The sequence below is a fragment of the Phaseolus vulgaris genome, chromosome 1 (assembly GCF_000499845.2).
Source record: "Phaseolus vulgaris cultivar G19833 chromosome 1, P. vulgaris v2.0, whole genome shotgun sequence".
Lineage (NCBI taxonomy): Eukaryota > Viridiplantae > Streptophyta > Magnoliopsida > Fabales > Fabaceae > Phaseolus > Phaseolus vulgaris.
The window spans coordinates 12,828,780-12,844,429 of record NC_023759.2 but is presented as its reverse complement, the minus strand read 5'-3'; the positions used below and the strand labels follow the sequence as shown (position 1 = coordinate 12,844,429).

Sequence of the window (15,650 nt, the reverse complement as noted above, 5' to 3'; positions counted from 1 at the left end):
TCAGCATTGCCAATGGATACAGTGGACTCAAACATGGGAATTTCATGAGAGATTGATGTGTGGGATGGAATAGATGATGTTGATCTAAAACAATCAATAACTTATAACGCGTTAGATAATGAACATAGGGCACATGAGTGTAGTGGGGCGTTTACTACAAATGAGGGGTAAATGTTAGGCGTGTGAACCTTATTGTGTATGAATGATTTTAAAATTTGGCATATGTTATTGTAGGTATTTCGTAATCGATATGAGTTTTTAGAGTGGGCGAGAAGTGTTGGTTATAGTTATGGGTTTTTTATTGTTATATTAAGGTCAGATACATGGATGGGACAATGAGGAATGATGACGTACGTATTATTAGGTTGTGAGAGAGGAGGTAAATACAAACGGTATAAAAAGGATGTAGATATCAGTCGAACGGGAAGTAGGAAGTGTGAGTGTCCTTTCAGATTGAGAGGCAAACCAGTCAAAGATGGTCAAGGGTGGATGGTTGAATTAATTTGTGGTTCTCACAATCATGATTTGGCAGAGACATTGGTGGGTCAATCGTACGCTAGAAGGTTAAGTGTTGAGGAAAAGGCTATGATTGAGGATATGACTAAAACTTCAATGAAGCCAAGAAATATTTTACTAACCATGAAAGAGAGAAATGAGAAAAATGTCACGACGGTAAAACAAGTTTATAATGCAATAAGTGTTCATCAAAGATCATAACGAGGTCACATTATAGAAATGCAACAGTTCATGTTGTTACTGGAGCGAGACATGTATGTGCATTGGTGTAGGTGTGAAGAGGTGTCAAATTCCGTGCAAGATATATTTTGGACACACCCAAATTCAGTAAAGCTAGTGAACTCGTTTAACATTGTCATATTGATGGATAGTACGTACAAAATCAACAAGTATAGGATGTCGTTACTTGAGGTTGTTGGGATTACATCAACTAGTTTCACTTTTTCCGTTGCATTTTGTTTACTAGTAGTAGAAAAGGAAAATAATTTTTTGTGGGCCCTTGACAGACTTAAAAGGTTGTTTTTTAGAGTTGATTCATACCATAGGGTGCTGGTATGTGATAGAGATATTGCCTTAATGAATGCAATCAGAATTGTGTTTCCTAAAGCTTATAATTTGCTTTGTCGATTTCACATTGATAAAAATGTGAAAGCAAAATGTAAAATGTTGGTGCATCCAAGAGAGGCATGGGATCAAGCAATGCAAACTTGTGGATTATGATATTGTTGAGGCCTTTGAAGATCATGTCGATGCTTTTAAATTTGTTTGTTCTCCATGACATATATTTGTTGATTATGTGATGGCTACATGGTTACGTCGACATAAAGAAAAAATTGTGAAGGCGTGGACAGATAAGGTGATGCACTTAGGAAACACAACAAGTAACAGGGTTGAGGCGGCACATTGGAGCATAAATAGATTTCTTCAAAATTCCATGGGGGATTTATGTTTCTGCTGGGATTCGATCAACAAGATGATTATTTTACAACATAATGTAATCAAAGCTTCATTCCAAAAGAGTCTGCATGTGATCGGACATCGGTTTAAGGTTTAAGCTTACAAAAAATTGTTAGATTTTGTGTCTAAATATGCTTTGAACCTTATTGTCAAAGAGTTTGATAGGGTTAAATTTGTGGGGTTTGATAAAAAATAGGTGTGGTGGATGAACTCTTACATGTACTCATGGTCTTCCGTGTGCGTGTCAATTGGTTTCGTTAGGTGTGGGTATATGCCACTTAAATTAGTACATGTCATGTGGACTCGATTAAGCTTTGAAGATATTGCAACTCAACAATGTTCATATGAATTGTCAATTGACAAAGAGTTTGAGGTGATCACGAAGTGCTTCAGAGAGTTGGACGTTGCAGGTAAGGTTAACATCAAAACTAAATTGCAAGAGATCGTTTTTCCATAGAAGACATCTATTTACGCATCACATGATAAGATCAAAACAAAAGGTTTTGTAAAGATGGCTCGTCCTACCAAATTCATGAGATCAACTAAGTGAATCCCTTCTTATTTTGAACATGTGGATTTCTTACACTCACAACATGATAGTTGTTTGAATAAAAAATCTAGTGAAGGACATTTACCACAAATTCTACTAGCACAATCCATTCCTTTGCTTAATCAATTCCCTGTAGGGTATCATCCATACATTCTTGATGTTGTCAATGTTAAGGATGATGTTCATTGTGGGCATGGGAGAGGAGTCATGGGTTGTTGTTCGAATGAATTTGTCAAAAGAACTAAGTGAATGGAGACAAGAATATGTTGAACTGTTTGGTGGTGATGAACGATATGAATACTTGAAGAAGTCGCTTTTAGTTGACCACATGTCTATGATACCAACCACTAACACCCTTTCATTTGTACTTTGCATTTCTTCATTTAACTATGTTCGCCATTTATACTTGCAGGAGGAACATATAAGTGGATGACAATTCCGGACATGGAATACGTTGTTGCTAATCGGTATAATGTCATTTTTGTTTCATTGTCCATGACACAATCATTGAATATTTTTCCTTTAAGAACCAAGCACCAAGTAACTTCACTCATCACTGAATAATTGCAATTGGGTACGTGCACAAAAATCATTTTGTCCAGGTATACCCTAAACAAATAAAAAAGCAAGTCATAGTGCTAACTTAAAAGTTATGTAACTTATATTTATAACTTTTATAGGTGAAGCTGAAATATGGTTGTTTAATTCCACCTACATATATATTGTGGGCATCACATCATTATCCTATGGCCCAATCTTGGTCAACATACTACACTAGTCGGATACATGTTTATACAAAAATAATGTTTATTATACGACATTTCTAATCTTAACATTTGTAATAGATACTTAATGTTTATTTTTTAGGATGTTTAGCCTCTTTTAATACATGTATTCACCTCATTTCTAATGCATATATGCGCTTAGGGAAGTATCGTATACAATTACGGATGGCAAAATCCTGAACACACAATGGTGACTACGGATGACAAAATCCAGAACACAAAATGTTGCCTACGGATGGAAAAATCCAGAACACACAATGGTGCCTAAGGATGGAAAAATCCAGAACACACAATGGTGCCTACGGATGGAAACATCTGAAACACACAATGGTGCATACATATATGTAAGTCCAGAATTGAAATCCTTGCTTACAAATTTGACCATGCGGAAGGCACCATCATGCTTTTGTATATGGTAAACCGAAAGCCAATTGTTATGAGGTTTTTTTTTAAAGTGTTCATGAATTAAAATCCTAAACCAATTTAAATAACATAAGTAAAATCGACATGAAATGGTATTGATAAGGTCAAAAAACATTGTTCATGGATAGAAATATTACATAATCAATAGTCGTAATACATTATCAATCATTGCTACGTGAATGTCTCCTGACATACACAACTCTATCATTCGTCGCTCCACGTGCTAACATGATGGCTGCTTGTATTCCTTCCTACACAGGGGCTACCCTCCACCACATCACCATCATTAAGTAATGGTTGCAATGTCTGTGTAATTCTATGACAAATACAAGCATGAATGTGATAATATTAGAAAAAAAATAACAGAGATGAAAATGTTAATAATGGTTCATACATACCAGAGTAAGATGTTCAGGAAGTGTATCCTTAGGATGAGTTGCCACTATTCCGTGGGCAGGTGATTCTGAGGGTACGAGTATAGGACGCTCATCCTCCACCATGTTAATCACATATAGATGTGATACTGATCAAAAACTGTTGAACGCAAGCGCCAGGATAAAGTGCTACGTCCATATCATGTATGACATAATCATGCAAATGTAGGGGTGACAATGCGAGTTATCCCGCACCGCATTTTTCCCACAAAATGCGGGTTGGGTTGGTCAATCCCGCGCTAGGAGTACGGGCTCATTTCACTAGCCTACCCCGCATAAGAAGTATCCCGCGGGCCTGCCTGCATAAGATTTTTTTTTCAAAAGTTAAAATTTCATTAATTATAAAAAAAACTTATTCCTACTATTGAAAAACTTATTCCTTTTTTTAGTACATTAAATTCAATTTTTTTAAAATTAAATTAAATTAAATAAAGGTCACACTCCAATAGTGGTGAATGGGGTATGACTTTTTTTTTACAAAAAAAAAACTAATTTTTTATTTACGCGGGCCAGCAGGCCAACCCGCCCCGTCCCGTTGTTGGCTCGCATGGGCTGCGGGTTATGCGGAGCAGGCCAAAGCGGGTTAGCGAACTAGATTAGTGAGCTTACCCCGCACTTTTTGGTAGTGGGCTGCGAGCCCATCCTGCATTGTCACCCCTATGCAAATGTAACCATTGTCGGTCCATTTCATCTGTAGTAGGATCTTCATCTCTAACTACATATGGATGCCGAAGGATGAACTGCGCATATCCATACTGACAGAGAACACATTCTAGCATGTGCAATTGTGTCCAATTTCCAAGCCTCAAATAACCAGAGAATAACGATATCCACTCAAATGGACGTTCTTCCCTGTGCTCATCGTATGGGGAAAATTGAATGGAACCTGGTGTCAATGTATCTAGCTACAATCGAACAACAACAATTGAAGTAACTCTTCATGGTTCATACATCCTACACTAAGGTTGGTCTTCAGAATACTGGGCTTGCATACATCTCATCCCTATAAGCGAGAAGTGTTCATAAATTCATCCTTGTAATAATGTCGCATAACCAACTAGTTTCCTAGTCTTTGCATAACTACAATCTCCTAGTTGCTCATACATGTGACTTAATGCAGTTGTCGCCCAAGAATATCCCCCGGTCATCCTCAAATCGACAAAAAAACCAAGATAAATCACACTAACTGAAGTAGCACTCTTGCTGGCGAAGATAGTGCAACCAACAAGGTGAAGTAAATAAGCTCTAGCAACTACAGTCCACTGCCTCTTTGAGCATGCGTCCTCATACACATCTCTTAACCAACTTAGGTGCACATGAGCTTCCCGACAGTGTCTTGTCTCTTCAGATGCAACACGGAGGGATTCTACCAATAAACCATTCCTCGAATCTGCATGTAAGGTCTGGTGCGTGTAAAAATGACCGACAATGGAAAAATGCAACAAATTTGACACATCATCAAGAGTGATGGTCATCTCCCCGATAGGTAAATGAAATGTGTTTGTCTCTGTATGTCACCTCTCTACAAAAGCACAAAGCAATCCTTGGTCTAAATTCTCATAACTAACATGATTCAGACCACCTAAGTCATACATGTCTACAACAGCCTGTATGTGCTCATGAGGTGCTCCTAACTTATTTATCTTTCTCCCGTGAGAAATGACCTTCAGCTCACCACGATCCTACAATAATCAACATATATCATCAATTAATACATACATAACAAAGACACTCAATTGATGTTCATTACTTACCAAATCATCCCATAACTGTCTGGCCACATGATCTTCATAATTAATCACTGGCCCTCCTAGATAGCCTTCATCATCAATTTCAACTTACGACGCGTCTCCTTCTCTGGTGGCTTCTTTGTCTGTCACCGCTGAAGTCCCTCACAAACGCTACCTGAACATTGCTTTCGAGATGTGTGTAAGGTTCTGTCGCTACCTTAGTGACCAAAACAATCAACGTGCTTGGTTGCTAGGTTGGTGTTCGTTTAAGTGTGTAAGCTTCCGCATTGCCTCAATGACCAAAAGAAGGCAGATTCTCCCTACACCATATAACTTTGGAATGGCACCCAACATGTACATGCGAAATGTCTAAAACACCCTTAATGAAGTGGAAATTAGGTTACACTTAAATGCACCCAACACCCAACAACCAAGCACAATGCATGTTTAGGGTTTATTCTTCTAGACATTGAGCCAAACACACACGAAGGTAACATTCAGGCAGCGTTTTTGAAGCACTTCGGTTGCGACAGAAAGGGGAGGCATAGCAAAAAGGCACCAGAGAAGGAGATGCGTGGCAAAACTGTTAGCTTTCTCATTTCTTGTGGGTTCCGGATATTTATATCCATAACTATATTTTGAGTTTCAGATGTGTATATCCGGTTGAGTTCCGGATGCTTATGTCCGGATGAATGTTTTCCTTGGTTAGTTCCGGATGACAATATCCGTAGGCAAACATGACACTTTCAAATACCAATATCCGTAGGCAAAGCTGACACTTCTGAATGTCAATATCCGTATGCAAAGCTCACACTTTCGAATGCCAATATCCATAAGCAAAGCTGACACTTCCATATGCTAATATGTGACTTCTGGGTATTGGCATCCGTAAGCAAATATATGACAAGGGCAAAGTTAGATTTAAAATGTTACGTTGGGTGCATATAGAAAATGATATGGTGCAGGCAGAAATTGCCCTGAAAGAATGAAGGTTGCTTGGCTTGACGGTTGGGTTGTGTAACCTAATTTTCATTTCATTAAGGATGTTTTGGTCTTTTCACTAGGACATATTGGGTGTCAATCTAAAGTGATATGGTGTAGGAAGAATTTGCCAAACAATTAGTAACAAGTAATAAAAATATTGGACGTAACAAGTAGACCCATATTAAAATCAGATGAGATGTCTATGTCAAAAACGTGTGGCAATTCGTAAAATGTTGAGCCAAACGAATACTTTACATCTTTTTCTAAAAGAAAAATAGATTTGGAGGTGTATATATAAAAAACAAGGGGCAAATATAAAGAGGTTGCATCTAATAAATGAGACCAACATTACTATAAAACTGGTTTTGTGTATATGAAAAGGGGGTGGCGAGTAACAGAAAGACTGTTTCTTCATGCACCTCTATATGTTTTTTTGTTACCCCCATACAAAATGTGAAAATACCTTTTCATCCTTCTTGTGTCACCCCCATAAAGTAGCTTCCAGATTATGTAATCTGGACACGCATTTGAAAATAAACTTCCAGATTACATAATCTGGAAGCTAAAAAAGACTTCCAGATTATGTAATCTGAAATATTATAGAGGGATATTTTTGGAAAAACGAAAATGTATGCAGGTGAGAGAAGAACATATGCAGGTGCAGGAAGAAACCGTCTAACAGAAATGTTAGACTCAAAAACGAACTGGCCCATACTTTTGTTTAAAGAAGAAGTAGTGGAAAGGAAGATTGTTTCTTCCTGCACCTCCATAGGTTCTTCTACCACCCCCCTACAAAACATGAAAATATTTTTTTATCCTTTTTGTGTCACCCCCATAGAATAACTTCCGGATTATGTAATCCAAACACACATTTGAAAAAAGACTTTCAGATTATATAATCCGAAAACTAAAAAAGACTTCCAGATTACATAATCCAGAAGACTTTCGGATTATGTAATTCATAAGCTAATTACAAATTTGAAAAAAAAACTTTCAGATTACGTAATCCAAAATATTACAGAGGAGTATTTTTGGAAATAAAAAAATTTATGAAGGTGGGAGAAAAATATATGGAAGTGGAGGAAGAAACCGTCGGAAAGGAAAAAGAGAAAGCCCAAAATCTAAACAAAATAGAAGAAGCAATGCACCCACAAAACTGAAAAGCATCTCTACAGAGTAAGCACTCACTTAAATTAAAAACTAATATGTAGTAATAAAATGGAACTGCAACACTTAGGTCCACCCACATGCCTTTAATGCAAAAAAAATAAAACTCCCTGCACCTATGTAATAAGCATGAAATGCACCAAATTACTCAGAGACCTTGTTGCTCTTGAAGAATTGAAAATTGTGAATAATTTGGCATTCCACAACATTTCATATAATCATTCTTTGTTTTACATCTCAAATCTATTTTCAAGTTTCAAAATTACAAAATCAGAAAGAACTTATTTTTCTCTTAAGATTAAACAGTCTGAATGACTTATGGATTGCAAATTTAAAAAGAACTCCAAATAATTATCTTTGAAAGCAAAAACGAAAATGCTATACACACAATTAACAATATAATGATTTTCAATTTAGTGTGCCAAAATTTTGCTTTCAACACCTTCTCCGTGAAGAAGAAAGAACACAAATGTAGCATAATTGCCATTTAATAGAAGGAGGGCAAAGTAAGAAGTTTAAAATTTGTGGGGTCTAGGAAGAAGTTGGGAGGTACAAAAAGTAATATAGTATGAATTCTAAAACCAGAAAACCGAAAGCATTTTGGGTTGAGCATAAGATTCAAGGTTAAGGCAGTTTCTTCTTGCACCCCACAATATTATACAAAGACAAAAATAATCCTATTATTTTTTAGAAACCCCAAAATGCACATAAGACCCATACTAATTTTTCTTCTTTCATTGCCCACAAATTCCACATACGGATCCCATTTCTCTCTGAACAGCGGCGGCGCAGTTCTATTTCTTAGCACAAGAAGGTGTTTTTTTTTTGTGGTCGGTAGTGTCTCGAATTATCGTTTCTGCAGTTTATATCTAGTATTCCAGATAATGCAGTTCAGTAATCTTACAGAATCTGGAATCCGCATTTGTTTTTTCACATTCTGGATTTGGAAATCCATAAATCTTCTAGATTGGAGAACTCGTAAATCTTCTAAATTGGAGAATCTGGAAATATTTCGGATTGAGGAATCCATAAATCTTCCGGATTGTGGAATCTGTAAATCTTCCAGATCCATCAATCCAAAAGTCAACAATTTATTAACAATTTGCTTCCAAACACTTCCTCTTCTGGAAATCAACATGATTTACTTCCGGATTTATGAATCCGTAGCACACTCCACCACGGTTTCTTTTTCCAAATAAAAGGTCAAGGTCAGTTTTGAGATTTTAAAAATTTAGGGGGTGCGGGAAGAAAAACGTAGGGGTGCAGGAAGAAGAAGCCCAAGGTTAATTCTTCCTGCACACGCTGAACTGTGATCTAGTTTTAAATTTCCAAAATTGTCTTCTATTCTAGAATTAAAAAAATGAAATACAAAAAATACATTTTGGAAAAGCAAAATCCAGAATAAATTTTGTGTTCCAAAAATAAAAATCATATAATTGAAAAATGAAAATCCTATTCTGAAAATAAAATTTGGAAACGTATTCTAGAAAGGAATTTTGAAATCCAGTGTTTCAAAAATCAAAATCCAAAAACATATTTCGAAAAGAAATTTCAAAATTGTTTTGATTAACACCTCTTTTTTTTGTTTAAGGACATCTTTGTCATTTAACGTAAGCAAGGGGTGCAGGTTTAAATTTTCATTGGATGCAGGAAGTAATTGTGAAGATTCAAAATGGTTGAGCCCAGCCCAAAGCGGAGACAAAAATGGCACTGAATAACCACATACGTGACATTTTTGTTTTCTCTTTAGCGAGTTTCGTTGTTGTGTAGAAGAGGTATAATCGCAGGGCGAGAAGCAACGAACGAACGAAAGAGAAGGGTGAAGAAGAAACATGTTGAGGGTTGCAGCAAAGAGGCTTTCGTCTCTCTCCTCCTCTCCATGGAGGGCCAACCACGCCGCCTCCGCGGTTCTCTCTCAGAGCCCCGTCGCGCCGTCCCTTTCCTCAGAGGAACGCAGATCCGACTCGTTTTCGCTCCGACCCGAATTCTTTCTTCCCCTCAGAGGTTAGGGTTCTCCTCTCCTCTACTTCCTTTTATCGATTCATTAGAAGCTTAGAAATGATTCGTTTCGCTCGTAATTTTTTTGGATCGTTCTGTTATTTTAATCTTAGGGTTCTTCTTCTTATGATTATTATCCTTGATTGGATGTTTTTTTTTATGCTTATGCTCATCTCTAAAGCTTAAATTTTTATATGATCGATGTACTTTTGCCCAATTTACATAAGTAGGTTGTAGCATCCGGAGGCATTTCGCGTTTGTAGATTGCAATTTTCTTTGTTCCCTTTGGATGATAGGTTTTGGATTTTTCATGGATATTATGAGAAAATGGCGTGGGATTCGTTCTCGTGTTTTCCTCTTGGAATTGTGAATTTCGATTCCAAGCTAGTTTTTTTGTCTGTTATTTCGTGTCTTGACTTTGTGTAGTACTTTTTTCTTGTTAATTCGTGGGTGAGGTTCGGTTTGAGTTTTCTGTATTCCATTGGTTTGAGGAAGTTTATGCAACCTTGTTGTAGCTGAATGTTTTAAGGTCATATATTCCCTGTCTAAGCAATTTAACTCTTTCTGATGGAAGGTAACTTATTCTGCTTCTATGATGGATGTTTAATTTGATGACTGTTTATCAAAACTAGAAGGGGTACCTATGACAATACAGAATAGTATAGACGGTTTTCTACTCCATCGAATTTTGTTGAAATCAAAGGATGTGGTAAGGGATCCATTTTGGAAATTTAAAGAAAGGTGGTGAAAACAGAAGTCTGTTTTTCCTAGTGGTACGGATGTAATCTAACCAGTCGTAGAAGTTGCTTCCTACCTGTTTTTATTCTTCTATATGTGGGACTACTAATTGGTAAAGTTTCATTGCTATCTTTAAAAATAAAAAGGAAACTATGTAAATAGTTATTAAGTTCTGATTGTTCTATGTGTGTGCCACGTGTATCTATTTGTATTATCACTATAATTTGGCATTCTTCTATGATTTTGTTTGAACAAATTTTTTCAGAAGCATTTATATAGGAAAAGAAAATATGAAGGAAACTGAATAAGCTTCTCCTTTAAGCTAAAATTAGTTTATGCACAAGTTAATTTGTAGTAGTTTCATCATTTCAGCTTCTCCGAGAGTTTATGTTAACTTGTGCATAAAATATATAGGAATTTTTTTTTCTTCTTATTTTTCTTCTCCTATAAGTGTGCTATTCACATATCTATCCTAATAGGGTCTATATTACTGGATCAATGATTTTTGGCAGAATATTTATGATTTCTATTATTTGTTAATTATGCTTATGATTTACCACTCTTTTATGTCGCTGGATGAATACTTAATTGCAAAGTATTTATGAATTTTGTTATTCCTTAACAAGACTTGTGTGTTATGGTGGGCTGAATCTGCAGTTGCATGTTATTTTGGGTTTTTGGTTTTGTAGTTTTAATTGTGATATCTTCATATGTTGATTATTAGGGTTCTGCTTTGTTTAAGGCTTACTTTTTCTTTGATTGATTCATATCATTTTATCTTGTCCAGGTTTTGCTACTGAAGCTCTGATCCACTCTAAAGAAAACAGCCTTATTCCTGAAATTCCTGCAACTGTTGCAGCTGTTAAAAACCCCTCTTCTAAGATTATTTATGATGAACACAACCATGAGCGATTTCCCCCTGGTGACCCAAGCAAAAGGGCATTTGCCTACTTTGTCCTAACTGGTGGCAGGTTTGCTTATGCCTCCTTGGTTCGTCTCCTTGTCCTCAAGTTTGTCCTCAGCATGTCAGCAAGTAAGGATGTTCTTGCCCTGGCTTCACTTGAAGTTGATCTCTCCAGCATTGAGGCAGGGTCTACTGTGACTGTTAAGTGGCGTGGAAAACCAGTATTCATCAGGCGCAGAACAGAAGATGATATTAAGCTGGCAAACAGTGTTGATGTTGCATCTCTTCGTGATCCCCAGGAGGACGCTGACAGGGTAAAAAATCCTGAGTGGCTTATTGTGGTTGGGGTGTGCACACATCTGGGTTGCATTCCCTTGCCAAATGCGGGTGACTTTGGTGGATGGTTTTGCCCATGCCATGGTTCACATTATGATATTTCTGGCAGAATTAGGAAGGGACCGGCACCATACAATCTAGAGGTACCAACTTATACCTTCTTGGAGGAAAACAAGTTGATGATTGGTTGAAAACCTTGGGCTGGTTCGAAGTGGAATGAGTCCACAATTTTTTTGATTTATTGGATAATGTCGAAATGTGCCATGGATATCTTTGGCCTTGGACTTCTCATATTTTATGTTTAGCAAGTGTTATGTAACTCGGAAATTTGAGTATTACTGCTTGACGAGGACTTGTATGAATAATCGCCTGACTTTTTTGCTTCTATGGATGTTTAATATCTGATGCCCTCAGGCATATTGCATTGTATTTTTTGCATATCATCTTCAATAACATTTCTGCTTACCAAATAGGTTGTTTAATACGACATTTTGATGATTGGTTATGCGTTCATTTACAACATTGAGTCTTGTATAGTTGACTTGGTCATATGCTTTTACGTTATGGTATGAAATGGAGTTATCTTTTGAAGGCTCCTTAATCGTAAAACCCCCCTTTTTTTTGGCTTAACTAGTACGTGACCGTTGCACGGTCACGAAGTTTTACAAAAAGTTCAATTTTAAATTATAATATTATAAAAAATCAAAAAATTATAATTTTTTGGTATTATATTGAATCTGGTATTAAAAACACAAATATAAGTACAACAATTATTTAGAATTTAAAATAATTATTAGATGTAAAAAAGATAATTGAAATTAATAAATATGAAATTGACAATTTAAAAAAAATGAAATGAAATATGGTAAATAATAATATTTTGGGATAATTGTTTTGTTTTGAATGTTAACAACATAATAAATATATACATAGTAATAATATGAGTTAGTCATAAATTGGTCCGTGTAAGAATTTTTATTTATTTTAATTTTTTATTACAGTAGAACATTGAACCAATTTAATATTTGTATTGAATAATTTAAAAATTCTATTTATTTTATATTTTTATTGAAATAGTCATTAAATAATTTATGATTTATCTTTCAATTAAATGATCATTTTGGTTTCAATATTTTTTAGAAAAGTACAATTTCGTCATTACATTTCAATATGTTCAGTATGATTTTATAGTTTTTTAAAAAATTTAGTGCAATTCCCCTTATGTTAGAATGTGATTATTATAATAGATTCACCTCAATTCCCTTTTCACTAGTCTTCTTCTCCACGGTTTTTCCTTCTTCTCCCTCTTCTTCTTCTCCTTTCTTCTCTTCCATCTTCTTGTCTTTCTTCTTCTTTTTTTCCTTCTTCTTCTCCTTTCTTCTCTTTCTTCTTCTCCTTCTTCTTATTCTTCTTCTTCTCTTCCTTTTTCTTCTCCTCCTTCTCCTTCTTCTTCTAACATAACATTAAATATGTAGAGAAAAAACACATAGAAGAAAACACATTAATAAAAGCACGGACTAATGACATGATAATAAATTTAAATTCATTTTTCTTTTAAAAATTTAATAAAATATAAAATAAAATCATTTTCAAATTAAAATTCTAATTGTCGTATTTTCTTGCTCTTTCGCTGATCAATCAGCTTTCGTGCAAGTGATGTCAAATTCTTTTTCTTCTTCCTCCTCCTTCTCCTTCTTCTCCTCCTCCTTTTCCTTCTCCTTCTTCTTCTTCTTTTTCTTCTAACATAACATTAAATATGCAGAGAAAAAGCACACACAAGAAAGTACATGAACTAGACACAGATCAGTGACATGGTAATAAATTTAAATTTACTTTACTTTTAAAAATTTAATAAAATATAAAATAATCATTCCCAATTTTAAAACCCTAATTGTCGTTTTTTCTTACTCTTTCGTTGGCCAATCAACTTTCGTCATTGGTGTTGCTAGATTCTCCTGTTGGAATACTTGGAAATTGATATACTTCTCCACGATCTTTTCCACTAAAGCTCGTGTGAGGTTTTCACAGGAAAACCTCAAATCTAGAGGATTTGTCCACATGTCCAACTTGTCTAAATACTTGAGCTTCTGTCGATCGGTGTGCTTCTAGAAATCGACGAAGGTGTGGTTGAGATCGTTTAGGAAAGTTTAAATATCAATTTCAAATATTGACTTCTTACTTCCAATTCTGTAAAACAATAAAACGTAAAACAGTATAAAACATAAAACAAACTAAAATCCACACATGAAACTTCACGATGGAGAAATTATATGAAACTGAAAAGTCCTCACACTGAAAATGTTTAATATTATTATTATAAATATTGTTAATAATAATAAAAATAACACTAATAATAATAATAATAGTAATTTTATTATTAAAATTATTTATATTAATTTTATTATTAATATTCCTATTATTATTAATATTATTATTCTTATTAATATTTCTATTATTATTAATACAATTTTTATTACTATTAATAATATTATCATCATTATTTTATCGTTTTTATAAAAGTTCTAATGTTAGACATCACTGTGAAACTTGACATCTTAGCTAGGTCAACACCTAAAATAACAACAATCATATGTCACCACATGAAAAATATTATTAAAAGAAAAAATAAAGGAAATACAAGTAAATATGGGGGAATTATATCAAAATTCATATATTAACAAAAACAATACATAGGTAGGTTACACCTATTAATAAAGAACTTTAAGAAAATACTAGATGGAAGCCTATTATACCAATGAAATTGTTCTCTATTAATAAATCCTAACTTAGCAAGCTTATCAGCACATGTATTCCCTTAACGAAAAATGTGAGAAACCCTAAATCTGATTTTCCCACAGTAATTAAGACAAGTGTTTCACCTATTACGAAGCATCCAAGGAACATTAGTCCTAGCACCAAATGCAACACAAACCAAGGAAAAATCACATTCAAGTCATACATTAGTAAGATCCATCTTTTGAGCTTCTTTAATAGCATGTATAAATCCATAAAACTCAACAACAAAAGTTGTCTGAACATCAAGAAAAGCATAGAAACAACCAATAAACTCCTCCATACTCCCATAGAAAATACCTCCACAAGTAGCGAGACCAGGAGAACCCCTAACAACACCATCAGTGTTACTTTTAACTCAACCTAGTGAAGGAAACTCTCATCAAGCAGGAAGAGGATGTAGAACTTTACCACTACGAGTATTAATACCAAAAAACTTAAGCACATTGAAATCAAACATATCATTTCTCATAGAACTTTTAGACAAATTTCCCACTAGATAAGTGAGATCTTTAATGAACGAAATAGCCTTAGAATATTTGATAGAGTAAGTTCATTTTTGTTTATTTTTTTCTTTCCTCTTTTTTCTCTCTAAGATTTTGACCTCCTCGCTTATCAATTTGACGATTGGAGTCTGCCATTGGATTTCTGATAGTGAACTCTACAAGATTACCCAATCAAAATCTTGTATAGGGTAAGTTCATTCTTAACTCATTTTTGTTTGAGTTAGTTTTGATTTGGTTAGGTTTGTCTTTAGTTTAAGCTTGCATGTGATGATTTTATCTTCAAATGTAGTCTCTGTTAGATCAGGGTCCTAGTGGTATAGTTAGATTTTTTATCAGAACTCTATGGTGTAGGTTAGGCTACCCTTAAGCTTTTGGTAGTTTGGAGTTCTTAGGGAGCATCTATTCAAGTTCAGGTAAGGGAAGCTAGTTTAAATTGTCAAAAGAATCCTAGGCTAGAAGATCTGGATGTGGGGGTGACGTGGCCACCAATCTCAAATTTTCTTGCAGGATTTCTTGTTTTTTAGTAGATTGGGATTTGTTTGAGATTGAAATCTGAAAGTGTAGATGTAATAGATGTTGTAGAATGTATATGAGTTTGGAATTGAATGAGTTATTGAATGTATTTGAATAGTTTGTTGAGTTAATTCAAATGAAATGTTTGTGAAAATTGGTTGTTTGATTTTAAATGACTTTGATTTAGAAATCAGATATATATATATATATATATAAGTATGTATAGATTGACATAATAGTTAATTGTTGTTAGGGTGTATTGATTTGTCAAACCCGTAATGAGACATCTTGATTCTACTAATATAATGGAATCAAA

General features: G+C 34.8%; 2 protein-coding genes across 2 annotated transcripts; one reads left to right on the top strand and one right to left on the bottom strand.

Annotated features, from left to right (window-relative positions):
* Positions 1 to 4,270: 4,270 nt before the first annotated feature.
* Positions 4,271 to 5,140, bottom strand: LOC137815538 (protein MAIN-LIKE 1-like). The gene is made up of 2 exons (XM_068618654.1): positions 4,724 to 5,140; positions 4,271 to 4,570 (listed from the first exon to the last, which is right to left on the bottom strand). The coding sequence occupies exons 1-2, from the start codon at positions 5,138 to 5,140 to the stop codon at positions 4,271 to 4,273; spliced, it is 717 nt and encodes a 238-aa protein (XP_068474755.1).
* A 4,127-nt stretch (positions 5,141 to 9,267) lies between these two features.
* Positions 9,268 to 11,951, top strand: LOC137813603 (cytochrome b-c1 complex subunit Rieske-4, mitochondrial-like). The gene is made up of 2 exons (XM_068615951.1): positions 9,268 to 9,550; positions 11,070 to 11,951. The coding sequence occupies exons 1-2, from the start codon at positions 9,379 to 9,381 to the stop codon at positions 11,711 to 11,713; spliced, it is 816 nt and encodes a 271-aa protein (XP_068472052.1). The 5' UTR covers positions 9,268 to 9,378; the 3' UTR covers positions 11,714 to 11,951.
* The last annotated feature ends 3,699 nt before the right edge of the window (positions 11,952 to 15,650 follow it).